At 34.1% G+C, this 15,899-nt stretch overlaps 1 protein-coding gene across 3 annotated transcripts in view; it reads left to right on the top strand.

Annotated features, from left to right (window-relative positions):
- LOC145693276 (uncharacterized) overlaps window positions 1-15,899 on the top strand; it is a 283,940-nt gene that overhangs the window by 202,722 nt on the left and 65,319 nt on the right. For all 3 annotated transcript variants that reach the window (XM_081769141.1, XM_081769125.1, XM_081769132.1), the window contains exon 3: window positions 9,992-10,021. In XM_081769141.1, coding sequence (XP_081625267.1) covers window positions 9,992-10,021 — 30 coding nt within the window. The remainder of the gene's footprint in view (window positions 1-9,991; window positions 10,022-15,899) is intronic.

Below are 15,899 nucleotides of genomic sequence, written 5' to 3'. Positions count from 1 at the left end.
TAATACTTGAAAATATATTCCTGAATGGATTATTTCGTTATAATAAAACATTTTGGAACAATCTTGTATTACTTTATATTTCCGTTGAATTTAAGTTTTCGCAGTACACTGTATATATGAAACTAAATACTTAATAACCCTTCCCGCTGTTGGTCTAATAGCCAGCGTGTGCGCCTTTAGTATACGGGTTTCCGGAAAGAACCTTGAAATTTGAATGTATTACAATGGTTCGAGTTCCAGCGTAAACTGTACGTTAACATCTCATATAGCCATGGTGCTGAAAAGGGACGTTTAACTCCAACTAATCAACAGTCAGCACATATGACTTACGTGCTGAAAGACTATGTTCATTTTTAATCCATTAAGGATACAAGGATAGAATTTGTACAGTAGTATATAGGAAAGGCCCGAGGTATTACTACTGATATTGTAGTACAGTCGTTCTCTAAACAACTTGGTCATCCGTTTCTCTTTTTTTTAAAAAAAATTGAAAACATCGTGTCCGTGGATTTTCTCGAGGTTCTTCCGTTTCCACCTACATTTTCATTCTACTGATTCTTTTGTAGTCATTCGCTTTCATTAATAATCCACTTCCTTTATCCTAAAGGATAATCATGGGATATTATTTTTTCTTTCGTTTTTGAAATAAATACCTTAAACAGTTAACTACTTCTTTAATTTCCTTGCAAAGGGCTTTTAAAAGAGAAGGGTAGATTCTTTTTCTTTTTTTCAACAAGACTTTTGGAAATTTGACGCTACACAAGTTATTCTCCATATATACGCATATTTTCTTTCTTCATCAAGCAGATTTTTCTTTTTAATGCTGCAGTTCTTATATACGCAATTGCATTTTGCCTAAGCAATGGTTGAGTTAAATTTCATATTCTTTCATTGTGTGGTACGTATACAAACTTCCGTCAGAAGAAGTAGTGTGTGTATGTGCAATTACACATTTAGTTTCCTGTTGCAGTTGATTTCGTCGTATACATGCTTTAGCATAGAGACGATTATTTTGTTACGGTACGTTCGAGTAGTATATGTTTCCTGTAAACATAAATAGGTCTACAATATTCATAAATTCTAAGTTACTACGTATTTATTTGTTTTGTTTTCCTTTTTGAGTTAGGTTTTTCCTTCCTGCGTCCTTATGACAGTAGGGACCTACTAGTAATGTGCGCACCGAACTACGTCTGGGGATTTAGTAAGCTGCAGTTGGCGGATTCACAGGCTATCATGCAAGTTAACCTCCACAGTATAAGCCATTCTTCATTGCATTATCGCGCCTCGAAAAGAGCTGGATTAAAGAACACACCAAGAACAACAAATATGAACATAAGCAGCAACAAGAACTTTAGGAATGATATTTAAAAAAAAAAAATGCATCAAAAAGATTGCAATCTTGGCCAATATTAGTTTTTGGATCAGGAACCACAAAATTTTTGAACGCACCCTAAATCGAGTATTCGCATTTTTTTATGGAATAAGCACATCATATTGAGTTAAGTAATAGTTTGGGTTTGGCTACACTATATGTAGTTCTCAGATATAAGTGATAGTTTGGGTTTGACTACACTATATGTAGTTCTCCAGATATAAAACCTACAAGAAAATTTTCGATTGAAATATATTAGATCTTTTGATGCATTTTGAATCAGACACTACAAAATTTTTGAACTGCCCGTAAATCGAGTTTTCGTAATTTTTACAAAATAAGCACATCATAATGAGTTAAGTAATAGTTTGGGTTTGGCTACACTATATGTAATTCTCCAGATATAAGGCGTACAAGAAAATTTTTGCCTGAAATATATTGGACCTTTTAATCCAATAAAAGAATATTTTGTGCACAAAAATGTTTCAATTAGTAAATAAAATATCGTAATTTCACAATTTTCAGTTGGAAATTAACTCATAAAAATGAAGTGTGTACTTTTACGTTCCGTGATTATACCCTTTAAGTTGAAAGAGACAAATAATTAATGAAATGGAATAATGATTAAATACTTGGTGGAATGAGAATGAGGGAGAACCCTGAGATTACCCACGAACACCACATTGCCTTCTACAAACCCTCGTGGTATGGAATCAAACCAGTGACTCATTGCACTAAAGATAAACACTCTGTTACTGAACCTCTCCCAACCCCAAAATTGTAACTCTTATTTTAATTAGGTCTACTTGTTATGCACTTTACGGAACGTTTTTTGCTTAATTTCTTGAATTTTCACACCTTAACTGTCAGTTAGAAACTAACTTTTTAAAACAAATATATTTTAAAGTTACAAGACAGCTGGAATAAGGAGCGGGCAAGAATGGAGAATTACTGTTACAAAAGATGTAATAATTACCCAATTTATTTTCCCCCTCACTCACTACATACTTTTTTTTTTCTAAAACTACTATAAACACAAGCTTGCATCAAATAATACAAATAGAAATCGGTTGTTTTGGTTGTGTTTTACCTATAACAAAGCGTTTACACTAGTGGGTAAAATGTCCTTTCCATATCTCTGTAAATGAACATATTTGTTTCCATCAAGGGCCATTCAAGAGAAGCACAATAGAAGTGACAGTCACGGAGCGTTGATAGGTTTTGATAACGAAACATTCTTTAAATGTGAGGTTAGTCTTTTATCAACATATAACACCATTGAAACAGAAAGTACTAGACACTTTCTGTTTAGATGTGTAACTTAGGAATAACTGTTGTAGTAAAGAATAATAATTTTCGTAATTGAATTTATTGTTCAATCTTCTTGAAAAATAAACCTTGCCACCTAACTTACTGTGAAAGGCCCAGTGTTCTTATATGTAAATGAAATTAAATCGAACAAATGTTGGTCAGTTGAGTATTTTTTTTTCCTTCAAAGCGAAGTAATAAAAGTAAGAGAAATTTTAATATTAATAAGATACAGAATATATTTATCTTCTTATTCTTTAGAAGATGTGAGTGACATGTTCTTTGTCAACAAGATTATACACAAAATGAAACTTTTACATGGCCACTTTGAGTTAATTTTTCCGTATGAACGCGAAAACAGTTGAAACGGATTACCTTTAAACTTTAATAATGGACAGTGGTCACTGGCAGAAAAAATTGTAACATCGATAATTTGAAATTGATATAGAGAACTCATTTTGCCCAATAGTGTTTCATGAAATTGATTGGGGAAGGAAAGTAATTCTACTGTTTTCTGGGGGGAAATTCTTGACTTTCAAAAAATTCGTATTTGTGGGATGTTTTCAGGGCCAGAGAAAGAGCCTCAGAAATAAGTATAAATTTTAATTTGGAAACAGGACAAACTATTTTCTAAAGCTTTCCACTCCGAGAACGTGATTTATGACCTCACTTAGTAAAAAGAAAACTACTCTTGGAGCGGAAAGACTGGCAGTTTTTTTTATAAAATGAAACACACGCTGATCAGTTTTAAATACAATACTTAGAAATGTTTCACGTACATCTGCAGGTAAAAGTTTTATTCTTAAAATAATGTTGTTCATGATGGTTGTTGCATAGTACTTTCAAAATTATTTTAGCTTCATTTTCTTGTTCCAAGCTTTTCTCAAGCAAAACCTTCTAACGCTGTTTAGAATAATACGAATAGGTATTTTTTTATATAAGGAATTTAGTTTACCATCATCGTTATTATTGACAGGGAATGACGTGCCTTTTTTATAGAGCTTGAAAAATCAGTTTTTCTCTCTTTTCTAAAAAAGAAAAACAAAAGAAAAAAGAATTTACAATCAAAGTATACCGTTTCGTTTACCTCGATGTGATCTATGGACTGGTTGATACGTACATCATTTCTTGATAATATCTTAGTTAAATGAAAGTTTAACAGTAAATCATAATTTTGGGTTCTATATCATTAATCACACTGTATAACCCACTGTCGTCTTGCTAGTGTCAAAATGAAAAGCTTGATGTGGGTGTACTTCAGTACCAGTGTCATCTTAATATAGGTGGGCGTGGTTATCGTACATCAATTTTGAAGTTCACAAAAAATGTTTTAATCTACTTTCTCGAAAATTGCTCATGAGGATTCACTTTGAATTGTTCAGCTCAATGGGATCTAACAGCATCAATCGCTGTAAGTCCATCTTTAGAATTTTTTCACCATATGCTAATACTATTATTCGCATTATTATTATTATTGTTATTATTATTATTATTATTGTAGTAGTAGTAGTAGTAGTAGTAGTAGTAATTCTTTTTCCGGAAACTACGAAGTACCTACGAAGTTCTTTATAGTAGATGACTCTGTTACACAACAAATCTGTGCTGTGAACAATCACGAGTTGTTATGAAATCTCGAAGGACATAATACTCACTTAAAAATCTTGACTTTTAGTCCATACACAGTATTATATTTTTCCTTTTTTTCTATCATGTCAGCGAAATATGGAGTGATCTTCGAGGATTGACATGCTTCAACAATACAGAGGAGGCGTATTTACCTTTGAACGCAATCAACACAGATAAAGATGGAGATGTTCACGTGGAGCCAACTTACTTCCTTGTGCGTAGTTAAAATTCTTTCAACAAATTCGAAATGATTTATCAACAGTGGAAAATTCAAGACTGATTTACTGTACTCAATAAACAAAATACGACAAACAAATAACTTTTGTGTTTACTATATATTCTAAGTGGCATTTACCTTGTTACTTCTGAATACAATAATATAGTAAAAGATAATATAGTAAAAGATCAAAAGCTAAGTGCTCATGTAAATATGAAAGAACTTCGAAGCAGAAATAATAATAACGTTCTCCGAGTAATATCTTTGTTTTCTCTATATTGATATTTACTACTCGTACAAAAGTACAAAAGATATCATGAGTAAGAAATGGAGAATGCAAGATTCTTGATATGTCCGTGAGAATTTAAGGTTGTTTATTTGTATGGTTTCTGTAAGTTACTTTGGCTATAACATTTTTGGTATAATTGTTTCAAATATTGAAGTATTTGTATATCGAAAATGGTTACTTGTCAACACAAATTATTAATTATTATTATTATTGCATACAATTGGTAATTTAACGCAATTGGTCGTGTAACAATTATGACACCAGAACGATGTAATTATTTGATATACAAAAATATGATATTTCTATGTATAAAATTTATATATAAAATTAATATAATTAATGTTACATATAACATATGTTTATGTATAAGATTAATGTTATATATCATATAAGATAATCCTTATATGCAAGATCAATATATTTAATGTTATATACAAGATTATGACTGAAATATGGAAAAATATGTTATGTAGGTCATACTTACGTTTGTGCCCCTATTTCAAACAGAATGATCATAGTATTAGCTGCAGTGTCAGAATGTTGTATATTCCATTCATAGAAATTACTGTAAACATGTTATCCTACACAATGGTTGATGTTTTGATGGATAGTTGGTTTGTTGTTATTGTAGGTATCAAGCTTCGAGAGAGAATTATGAAGGTTTTAATTTTTAACGCTCCCAAGTAACTGCACTAAATTAAACTTTCAATTCATGCTGGTACTCGCAGTCGAAAACAGATTTGACTGTTTTTCTATTTGATTCAAGGTATATCTCCTAGTTTATAAAATTGTCATTCTAGTTCATGCCGTAACCTGATCCAGGATGAGAAATCTTGATTGATGGAATTCCACCCAATCACTATGTACATACAAGAAAATTCCCTCCACTAATAATATATTGGGGATGTATAAAATAATACTATTGTCAGAAGTTGCAAATAATGTTCATGTTTATTTCATATAAACCGTAATTCATGTTTATTTCATATAAACTTAATATGTGAAGTAGTGTTATCCCTAATCATAGATGTTCATTTTACCCCGACCTCACTCATCCTCGCCCTCAAAGTGGCAGTTAACCCTCACCCTCGTCCTCGTGCTGGAAACTTGTCCTTGCCTTGCGAAGGGAGTTGCCCATCGCCCTCTTTCGCCCTCGCCCTCGTGCTGGAAACTTGTCCTCGCCCTCGCCCTCGTGCTGGAAACTTGTCCTCGCCCTCGCCCTCGTGCTGGAAACTTGTCCTCGCCCTCGCCCTCGTGCTGGAAACTTGTCCTCGCCCTCGCTCTCGTACTGGAAACTTCTCCTCGCCCTCGCGCACCCTTGCTCTGGCAATGGCAGTTAGTCTTCGTCCTCGTTCTTCCTTGCCCTCGAAGAGAGTTGTCCATCGCCCTCGCTCGCCCTCGCCCTCATATCAGTGAGGGCGAGGTTATTTTAGGGTGAGGAAGCCCTCGTGAGGGCCTTCCTCGCGAGGATCAGATCCTCAATATTCCAGCCTATTTGCTGAATTATTTCCTTAACATACGTCCTAATCAAAGAAAACTAAACATACTATCGTATAACTTACTCCAGATCACCTAAAATAGAACAAATCATTTACTACTGCATGCATAATATTACCATGAATATGTTCAGATAAAATTTGAATAGAGTTTCTTTTACATTTTTCGGTGCAAACTAGTGTTGCCCATAAGACGACACGAGACCAGAAATAAGGTTTATCATCTCGTCTCGTAAATTATGTAAAAGTCTCGTCTCGTCTCAATTCTCGGAAACTTTTTTTTATTGTCTCAATTCTCGAAGACTCACTTCTCGTCTCGTTCTGTAAATTTACGTACAAAATGTATTCCTTTATTTAGAAGTTCTCAGAGTCCTTCTGTGTCACGACTGGTGTAAGAAGGTTGTATCTAACAACATTTAAAACATATTTATTATATTTTGTAATTATTTTATTATTTCTAACGTTCATGTATGCTCTTCATTGTGGTCGTATATACAATCACTTTTATCAATTTATAGGTTTTGCACACTTAGTACTAAAATAGTGTTTGAGACCTAAGACTTGAGTGAAGTAGTGTTGCTGACAAGACTTGAAAAATTTTCATCTTGTCTCGTAGTGCAAATTATAAGAGTGATAAGGGTGATGAGGTTATAAAAGTGTTGTTTTCAACATATTGTTTCTTATAATTATTAACTACGTAAAAGATTGAGTTAGTTATTTGCTTGAAATTATTTTGGTGAAGTTCGTTTAGAATTCCAGCAATAGCACCCTTTGTAATATGTGGTATATATTTATGTGCAAAAATCATTGACCCATTTTTTTATGTTACTTTTGTGTGTAGAAGGTAATTTCTATTTTTACTAAGGTGATGAGAAAGACACCTCTACTAAATTCAAAGAAATCTCTGCGTCAGCACAGGACGAAGTGTCGTTTGCCCCTCCCCCTAGCGACAGTATATTGTAGCAGCCTCAGATCATTGGAGAAACCTTTCACTGCCTCCCTACCCCCAGGAGCCCGTCGTTAATCCAGCCCTGAATTCCAATCCTAGATTACCTGTAGGCGTTATAGCTGCTGATAAAAACTTTTCTTCGGGTACCTTAAATTGGTTTCGTTCTGACGACTTTTCCAAGAAATGCGTATTGGTTCTTGGGTAGGTATAATAATAATAATAATTAATAATAATAATAATAATAATAATAATAATAATAATAATAAAAATAAATAAGAACATGTGTTCGACCGAACTTTATTACTACTGCATAAGAATTAATAAAGAAATTATCATATTTAATGTATTTATTTTAGAAGGACAATATGTCTTCAAACATATAATTAAAAGTAGAGGCTGTTCCTGAGAGAAGTCATATAGTTAAAAATTTAAAGCTTTCTTGCTTCAAAGTAAAGGGGGGGGGGGAAGGTAATCTAATGGGCTTAGAATTTGCAGGGGCCGATTGGGAACACTATTGCGGGACTCTAGGTTCCCAACTAACTTGAACACATATATTGCATATACTATATTGCCCCAACGCGCGCGCACTATATATACTTTGTGTGTGTGTGTGCGTGTGTGTGTGTCTGTCTGTCTGTCTGTCTGTCTGTCTGTCTTTGAGCATATGAAACTTGGTTTTAGGTAGAAGAGAAAAAATCACACTGAGGCTATACAATCCGGGTGTTCATGTACGTATCATATCACTTAATATCTATTTTTACAACAGAAGTTGAAAACGTAAAGGAATAAACTACTGCTCAATCAACTTCAGAACACATTGCTTGTTTCTAGAAACTTAATACAAAATATTCATTTAATAACTAAGCGCGAGCCAGTTGAAAGAAATAATCTCGAGTCCGAGTGAATCGCGAGTCTAGTTGCGAGAAGTGAGTGCGAGCCCAGTGCAAAATGGCCATCTATGAACAAAAGTCATTTCATAAAGTCTTTTTTTCATCTGATCTACTGCATTCTGTTGGTTCTCTCACTGATTGTGTCAGATATCAGCGCTCTCAAGATTGTCATTTACTACTAAATGACGTGACTGATTGTCTACTAATACTTTTTAAACATGATAGTGTAGACACTTTTTATATAAAAATTCTCTAGCATAGTGAGGGCAACAACGAGGCACACTCGCTTCTTAACGTAGCGCTATTTCTACCTGAAAACTTTCATGAGAAACGTGCGAATATTATATTCATTTGCATTATTATTTTTAATAATTATGTAGAAGTACACAAGAGAAATTGTCTACTGCAATTAAATGAAAGGAAGAATATGACCAATCTATAATCTTGCTATTACATGAACTTTTCATCTAGAGGACATGGCAGATGTTATTTTAAATATATTCTTCCAATAATGGTCAAACAGCAAATTCAAAATAGTTGTTGTTAAGGAAGACTGTCCTCCCTTGCGTGCCCTCGTTCTTGCGAGGAAAATTGTTCCTCGCCCTCGTGTACCCTCGCCATCGCAGTGACAGTTGGCCCTCGCCCTCGCGAAAGGAGTTGTCCATCGCCCTCACTCGCCCTCGCGCTGAAGACTTGTTCTCACCCTCGTTCACCCTCGCGTTGGGAATTTCTCCTCGCCCTCGCGCACCCTCGTCATCGCTGTCGAAACTTGTCCTCGCCCTAGCATTGATGGTTGGTACTCGCCCTCGTTCACCCTCGCCCTCGTGAAGGGAGTTCTCCATCGCCCTCGCTTGCCCTCGCCCTCGTGTTGGGAATTTCTCCTCGCCTGCGCCCTCCCTCGCCCTCGCTGTTGAAGCTTGTCCTCACCCTCGCCCACACTCGCCCTCGCGTCATTGTGGGCGAGGGAATTTGAGGGTGAGCATGCCCTCGAGAAGGCTACCCTCACGGGGATGAACATCTCTGTCCTTAAGTTATAGATATCGGAAAAATGATAGCATTTTTTTCTTTCTTTCAAACTAACGTCCTACCATCATGCTCCAAAGCTAAGAAAGACGATGATGATGAGATGGATGTGGATAATGGTAGAATGAAGAGAGTAGGGGGAAACGGGAGAATTTCAAGAATGTGTGTGTGTGTCCACCTCAGTTCACTTGGCAATAGCTGAGATTGAACTAGGAATCCGACGCACCAGAGGTGAGCGCTCTACCACTGAACCATTTAGCATTTGTTGTAATTGATAGTGTAGTAAGAACAAGGCAAGTTCAATTTCTTATATTACTATTGCATGATTTTAAGGGAAGCTGAAAATATAGCGATTAGAATAACTTGGTAGTATTTGTATGTATTAATTTTTCTTACAATAAAAATAAATGTGTTAATTTTCACAATCTTATAAACTTCCAAAAGATTCAAATCCATATAAGTAACTAACGCTATGTGAATTTGTTTTATTGATTTATTTTACGGATTTGTTATAACAGATGATACTTTCTTGTCTATTTTGAAATTTTCCAAACATAATACAATGAACTAACATTCAACATTTAACATATAAATTGAGTATCTTATACACAGGTGTTTAGAAAAGCAACATTTTGTGATGTAAACAAGTTGGATAACACGAAAGCTATTGAATATGTATTTCGTATTCTTTTTTACAACATAAGTATTCTACGACTTGATGGAATTTTCTTGTACGCATAACATAAAAAGGAAAAAAAATGTTTTTGAAGTGTCACATTTTATGTGATAATATTATGATTGTTATTTCTTTTCTTTTACAGATTCTGAACTTTCTACTTGGTCTCACTTGGGTAAGTTCAATTTGAAGATATTTACTCTTTTAAAATTTACTTAGACACTTCGAATATTTAAAAACCGAGTTAGCCATTTTATAGAGAGGTGATACTATGAATTGAATTGGATTGGATTGTAGATTATCTCCCTCGAACCTAGAGGAGTGAAAAGGAGTCTAAGTCAAGTATACTATATATATTAAGTATCCTTTCTTCTGTTCTCAAATTATGATATTGCAATTATGATATTATGGTATTACAATCTGAAAATGCAATGCTGCACTTAGTTCTAAACAATAACTTACATGTATTCAGATTGATTAGTGCCTGTTTTCAATATGTATATGAGGCGGAACTTTCTACCTAAATTGGAAATCGAGTAACCACACGCACATCGAAATTGCACTCATTAGCTACCTGGCCATGAAGGGGCATTTATGTGCATTTAGAATTTGTACTTCGTACGTAAAGTCAAAGTAGAGCGCAGAAAAATCGGGAAGGAAATTAGATTTAGCTACCATTAAATGTAACTACTTACATTTAAATGACTTCCATGTAAACTTGAATTTGTATAAAACTTTGAACTCAATATTCCCTTTCTAGTACAATCTGGTAGGTAAATTGATATGAATTGGTAAGAATAATGTGTTCAACCTTAGTATCAGATTGAGTACTTTACTTCCTCTCTTTGAGGCAAATGATTAATTTTCCTGGAGAAACCAATAACTTCATTTATTTATTTATTTATTTTAAGAAATTAGTAATCAGCTCACATTACTGTAATGCTGGGACACATGTTTTGGGAATGATCACTTTTCTGGACTTTTACTCCTTGCAGAAACAATTCTTGTTTTAAGAAAACAGGAAAATGAACTAACATGTTAAGAGAGTAAAAAAATTTAAAAATCCTTACAAACAGGAAATAAATAATGCGTATCAGAAGTTTATTTTGTTTACTAGTACTTGAGTTGCAAATCCTAATCAGCATCCTAAAGGGTAAAGATTAACGAGAGGGGGGGGGGAAATGATTCAGATTTGTATTATCACGAGTGATGCTTGGTCGTTTCTTATTTGTCCCTAGTCATTCGGTCCATCCCAGAGTTCCTTTAAAAGCTGTTTTCTAAATTAATTAATCAATTAAAACTCGGAAGACTTTTGGTTGCTGTGAACAATTTCGGAATGCAAAATTAGAGGTCAATTCACAAGGTATAATAGCACGACTAACACAATAATAATTAAAAAGCCAAAAAAAAAAAAGTTTTTTATTTTATTCCTTTGTGTATTACCTAAAATAAAATGCGTCGATTACGGTAGATAGAACATAAGTTCTTTCTACGTCAACAGATATTCGGTAAAAGAAATTTTCAGTCCGAAATGATGAGCAAGCATGACTATGACACTCACCTTTTCTAAGTTTTTTTCCTCTGTCCTTCCTCTCTTTCATTCTTCTCCTGATTAGCTGTTAATACATTTGATGACGAACTTGTTTTTCAGCCAATGATCCATCTACAGTCTTTATGTCGTCACAGTCTTGTAACTACCAAAACAAATCTATCATATGGTTGTTTACAAGTATGTGATTGTATGACGTCATTTGACAAAAGGAAAGAGACAATGCCAAGGCGAACTGGAAGAACATGACCTTACACATCACCTGGCTTCAAATAAAAGATCACGCATCTTTTTTGTAGGTGTTCCTTTAATATTGATAAATTAATTGTTATTATTGCTACGGAATTCTTTGACTTGAATTACTAATGTTTTGCTTTTATCATGAACTACAGGAAAAAGTTGTAATAAAAAAAAGGGACAGTAATGACGTAAGCTAAGTTTGTTCCAGAACTTGCAGCAGTCAGTTCGTGGCCATGAATTCTATAAATCTAGCCTTGATTAAGGATACCGCTTCAGTGTTTTGTCTTATTAGTGTAACTGGAAGAAATCAAGACAGGGGAACCTAAGTACATGTCTCAATCAGCAACTTTCAAACTATCACATTATAATTTATTGGATTCAAATAATCAGTAACAAGATTTTTTAAACGTAAATATATAAATAAGTACTAAGAAAAAACCATATAGGAATGTTACATTTCGATTCTTCAATTTTCAAAACATTTAGGGACAAAATATAATTTTTAAAAAAGTGAACCCACACAATTTTCTATTTGGAATGGGATATTCAATTTTAGTCAACCCTAAACAAAACTAATTCACAAGATTTTTATCCACCCTCTTCATACACACAGATCGGATCATTTGAAGGAATCGGATCGGATCAGGATCATCGGATCACATCATTTATATTGTAGGATCATATAAAATAAATTGGCGTATGAAATAAGGACAATCGTTACACTGTATTCAACTAAAGCATGTGAATGAAAATAATCTAATCATCAAACCATCCTGATTTCTTTCCCTAGAAAATTGAACAATAACATATATTGTAGGCTCATTAATGTTATAATGGTTCATCACATGTGAAAATAAGTTGTTAGAACAATGTTTAAGAAATTCATGTTAACAAAAGGCACTTCCTGCACCAATAAAACTCTTCACAAAGGTCGGTCATAGTATTAATATCATATTATTATATTGATTATTAATATATAAAATTATATATGAGGAAAATCACACTTTTTGACCAAATTGTGTCAAAATCTCATCTTACACTTTCCTTATTTTCGAGACAGTTGAACAATCAGGTGTAGGACGAACATGAACAAAATCGTTTGAGCATATACAGTTTCCTAAAAAAAAAAAAAAAAAAAAAAAAAAAATCGCACAAACTTTTCAGTAAACACCCCTTCTCGATTGTTCATGAGAAACATAATAGCATATTTATTATATGAATTATCGACGATGAATTACTATTTAGAACAGCGTTTCCCAACCGGTGTTCCGCGAATGGACCGCCGGTGTGCCGCGGGAAAATCGAAACAAAATTATTAATTCTATAGCAACCAAATTCCAAGACATAGGACAAAATGTATATTTTTGTCACATTACTATGAATTTCTACCATGGAAAAAAAATTACTGTAATTGTAATATATTATTCTACATCTATTACTGTGTAGCAGACAGTATTTCGCCTCGTACACATTTCCAGAGTTAGCTGCTATGTTACGCTTCAATTGAGAGTCATACTAACACCGAGAAACGGAAGCTCTTGTAGGATACGCGTCAAATGAACGTTCGTAGAACACTCATTCGCACGTGAATGACAGAACAACACTTTGTTCAACAGCTGTGTTTTCACTTCGATGCATCGCAAGCTGTGTGATTGCAATAATATGCACCGGTTTTGGTTAAAACAGCGAAGTTAAAAGTACAAGACATTTGTTTGTTCGTTCGTTATTTAGTGATCTTCGTTCTTAGTGAAAGGCTGAATACAGTTTTCGAAAAAGAAAGTGTATTTTAAAAAAATCTGAGTCATTGCAATTGTTTTTTATTTTAAAATTAGAATAAAAAAATATGCATAATGAATTAGTATAGGGGAAAACCAGTGATCGAGCTTTCATCTCTGTGAGAAAGAGATCAGTAATCACAGAAAAAAAATACCATGGTATTTTATATTTGCAAATAATAATAATAATAATAATAATAATATCTATGAGTGTGCCGCGAAAATTCAAGTTACACCCGTAGTGTGCCGCAAGTTGAAAAAGGTTGGGAAACGCTGATTTAGAAACTAAATTGAAAAAGCCATTTTGTAGTAAACATTTTCTATTGCTTGCCATCAGCAAACTATTCTTATTGGAATTCATCATGAAAAATTACGAGAGAAACCTCTGAACAATTTCCTGAAAAGAAGTCCAAGTTGAAAATTTAATTTTGATTTTGTTAAGGATGTGGGTACCAGGACCCTACGTATTCGGAAGGACAAGCAAGCATCCCCCCCAAAAAAAGGCTTTCTCTTTGGTATACAAAGGACACGATAGGATCTGGTATTTGAAATTTCAATTATTCTTACTATTACAAGTGTTTCTTCACTCAAGTTGTTGTTCGTACGTTAAAAAGGGGGATGAAATTAGTGTTGATTCCTTAAACCTAATTAGTTTGCTATATTTTAAAGTACTTCTGTCTTGTATACTAATGCACTACTGATTGAGTATTTTGTCGCAGTCAAAAGAAAGAAAGAAAGAAAAGCTGTTAAGCAATTGGCAAGACTATTATTCTTCAATCGCCATGCTAATGTAGATGCCAACAAGAAAACAACCTTGAGATTTATGAGGTAGTTAGCATGAACACCTATGTTTGTTGGGGATACAAATGTCGGTGTTATTGATATCGACAGGTGACGTTGTTGCGACGCCAATGTACACATTATTTTACTAAAAAAAGGAAAGAAAAGGAAGGCGTTTCTGCATTTCAATTGCTTAACAAAATTCTTTTTGTAGTGCTTGACGTCTCCATTAAAAGGATTAGATACTCAATCAAAAAATGAATGGAAACTTAATCAACATATGTACCTAGGTATTATATTGCTTCTTCAAAATATGCCTCAAATGCAACCGTGTAACAAACTTTGTTTTTAATGTTTCGTAAATTATTATTATTATACCTGAAAGAACTGCAAATTGAAACATTTTCTTAATGCATATAATACTCATAAAATGTAAGAAGTTGCCAAATACAGTAACATTTTAGATGACATTTTAAAAGATTTTTTCCTCATGGATAATATTTTCTACAATACCTTCTATAATATCATTTAGAGTATAATTTCTTCTCAAACAGTTTCTTTTCCTTTAACTACCTCCAACACTATTCTCTTCTTTCCTTTCATTACCTTCACTTCATTGATTTTCTGTTCAACCCAGCTACTTTTCTGTTCTTCACGTAATGAGACTTCTACGAGGGTCTTACTGATAGTAATGAACAAGAATTCTTCATGAACGAGGTTTTGGGTTTATCAACATAATACATCTTAATTTTACAAAATTTTCTTCACTTTTCAACAAAGTTGACTTTTGCATGCACTGCTTCTACATTTCTAGATTCTTGAGAATGCCCTTGCTGATGAAATTCGTTCCAGCTTTTGCCAGACATTGACGCATTAGTTTTTTGTATGTCCTTCATCGTTTGTAATGTTCCTTGTAAATGATCTTTCACAAAAGGGTCAATCCATCTGAAGTGGTTCAAAAATGGTTGCTCGACCATCTCCGAAAATTATTTAAAAAATTGAGTGTGACGAACCGTGTGTATGAGAAGGTCAATAGCATCATTCACGTCTTCGTATGTGCAAGTGTTCCTGAATGGCAGCCATCTTTGTTGTCGGTGGAGTGCCAATTTTTGCATTTGCAAGCGTTTACGAAAATTACGATTGCTCAGGACGTACGAATCAGACGAACACCAAACAAAAACGTGTTTACAGGAGGGACTGAGTTAAACGGAGAATATAAACTTTTGCCTCTACATAAATACGCAAGGTTGCAAACCAATACATGAAATTACCAGAAAGACTACAGAAAATTACACTTTTGAAGGGGCTATATTTTGGAAAGGCATAAAGTGGGGGTTTCATAAGTTTTGTGCTGAATACTATTGCATGTAAAGAGTCTGCAGAAATATCTACATCTGTGATACTACTGGCACCGTAGATTTATGGGGGTCCGAAAGTTGGAGTTTGTGATGCCATTTTTGGGGCGTAATATCTCAGGAGGGCAAAGTGCTAAAAATTGCTGCTTATGTCACAAAGTAATTCTGTATGTGAATAAACTATTGCAAAAAAATCATGGCTGATATTACATGGATAAAAAAGTGAGTACATGATCAAAACGCGAAGAAACCACGTGCGTGACGATGGTTGTAGCCCGGAAACAAATAAATGTTTGGATATGTTTCATGTTAGATCTCAAAAACTATGCATGATGCAGCAATTAGGTCCGCTTT

Source organism: Thermobia domestica, chromosome 1 (assembly GCF_964235325.1).
Source record: "Thermobia domestica chromosome 1, izTheDome1.hap1.1, whole genome shotgun sequence".
NCBI classification, from domain to species: domain Eukaryota; kingdom Metazoa; phylum Arthropoda; class Insecta; order Zygentoma; family Lepismatidae; genus Thermobia; species Thermobia domestica.
Note: the sequence above shows the minus strand (reverse complement) of the source record. Positions and strands in the feature narration are given on the sequence as shown.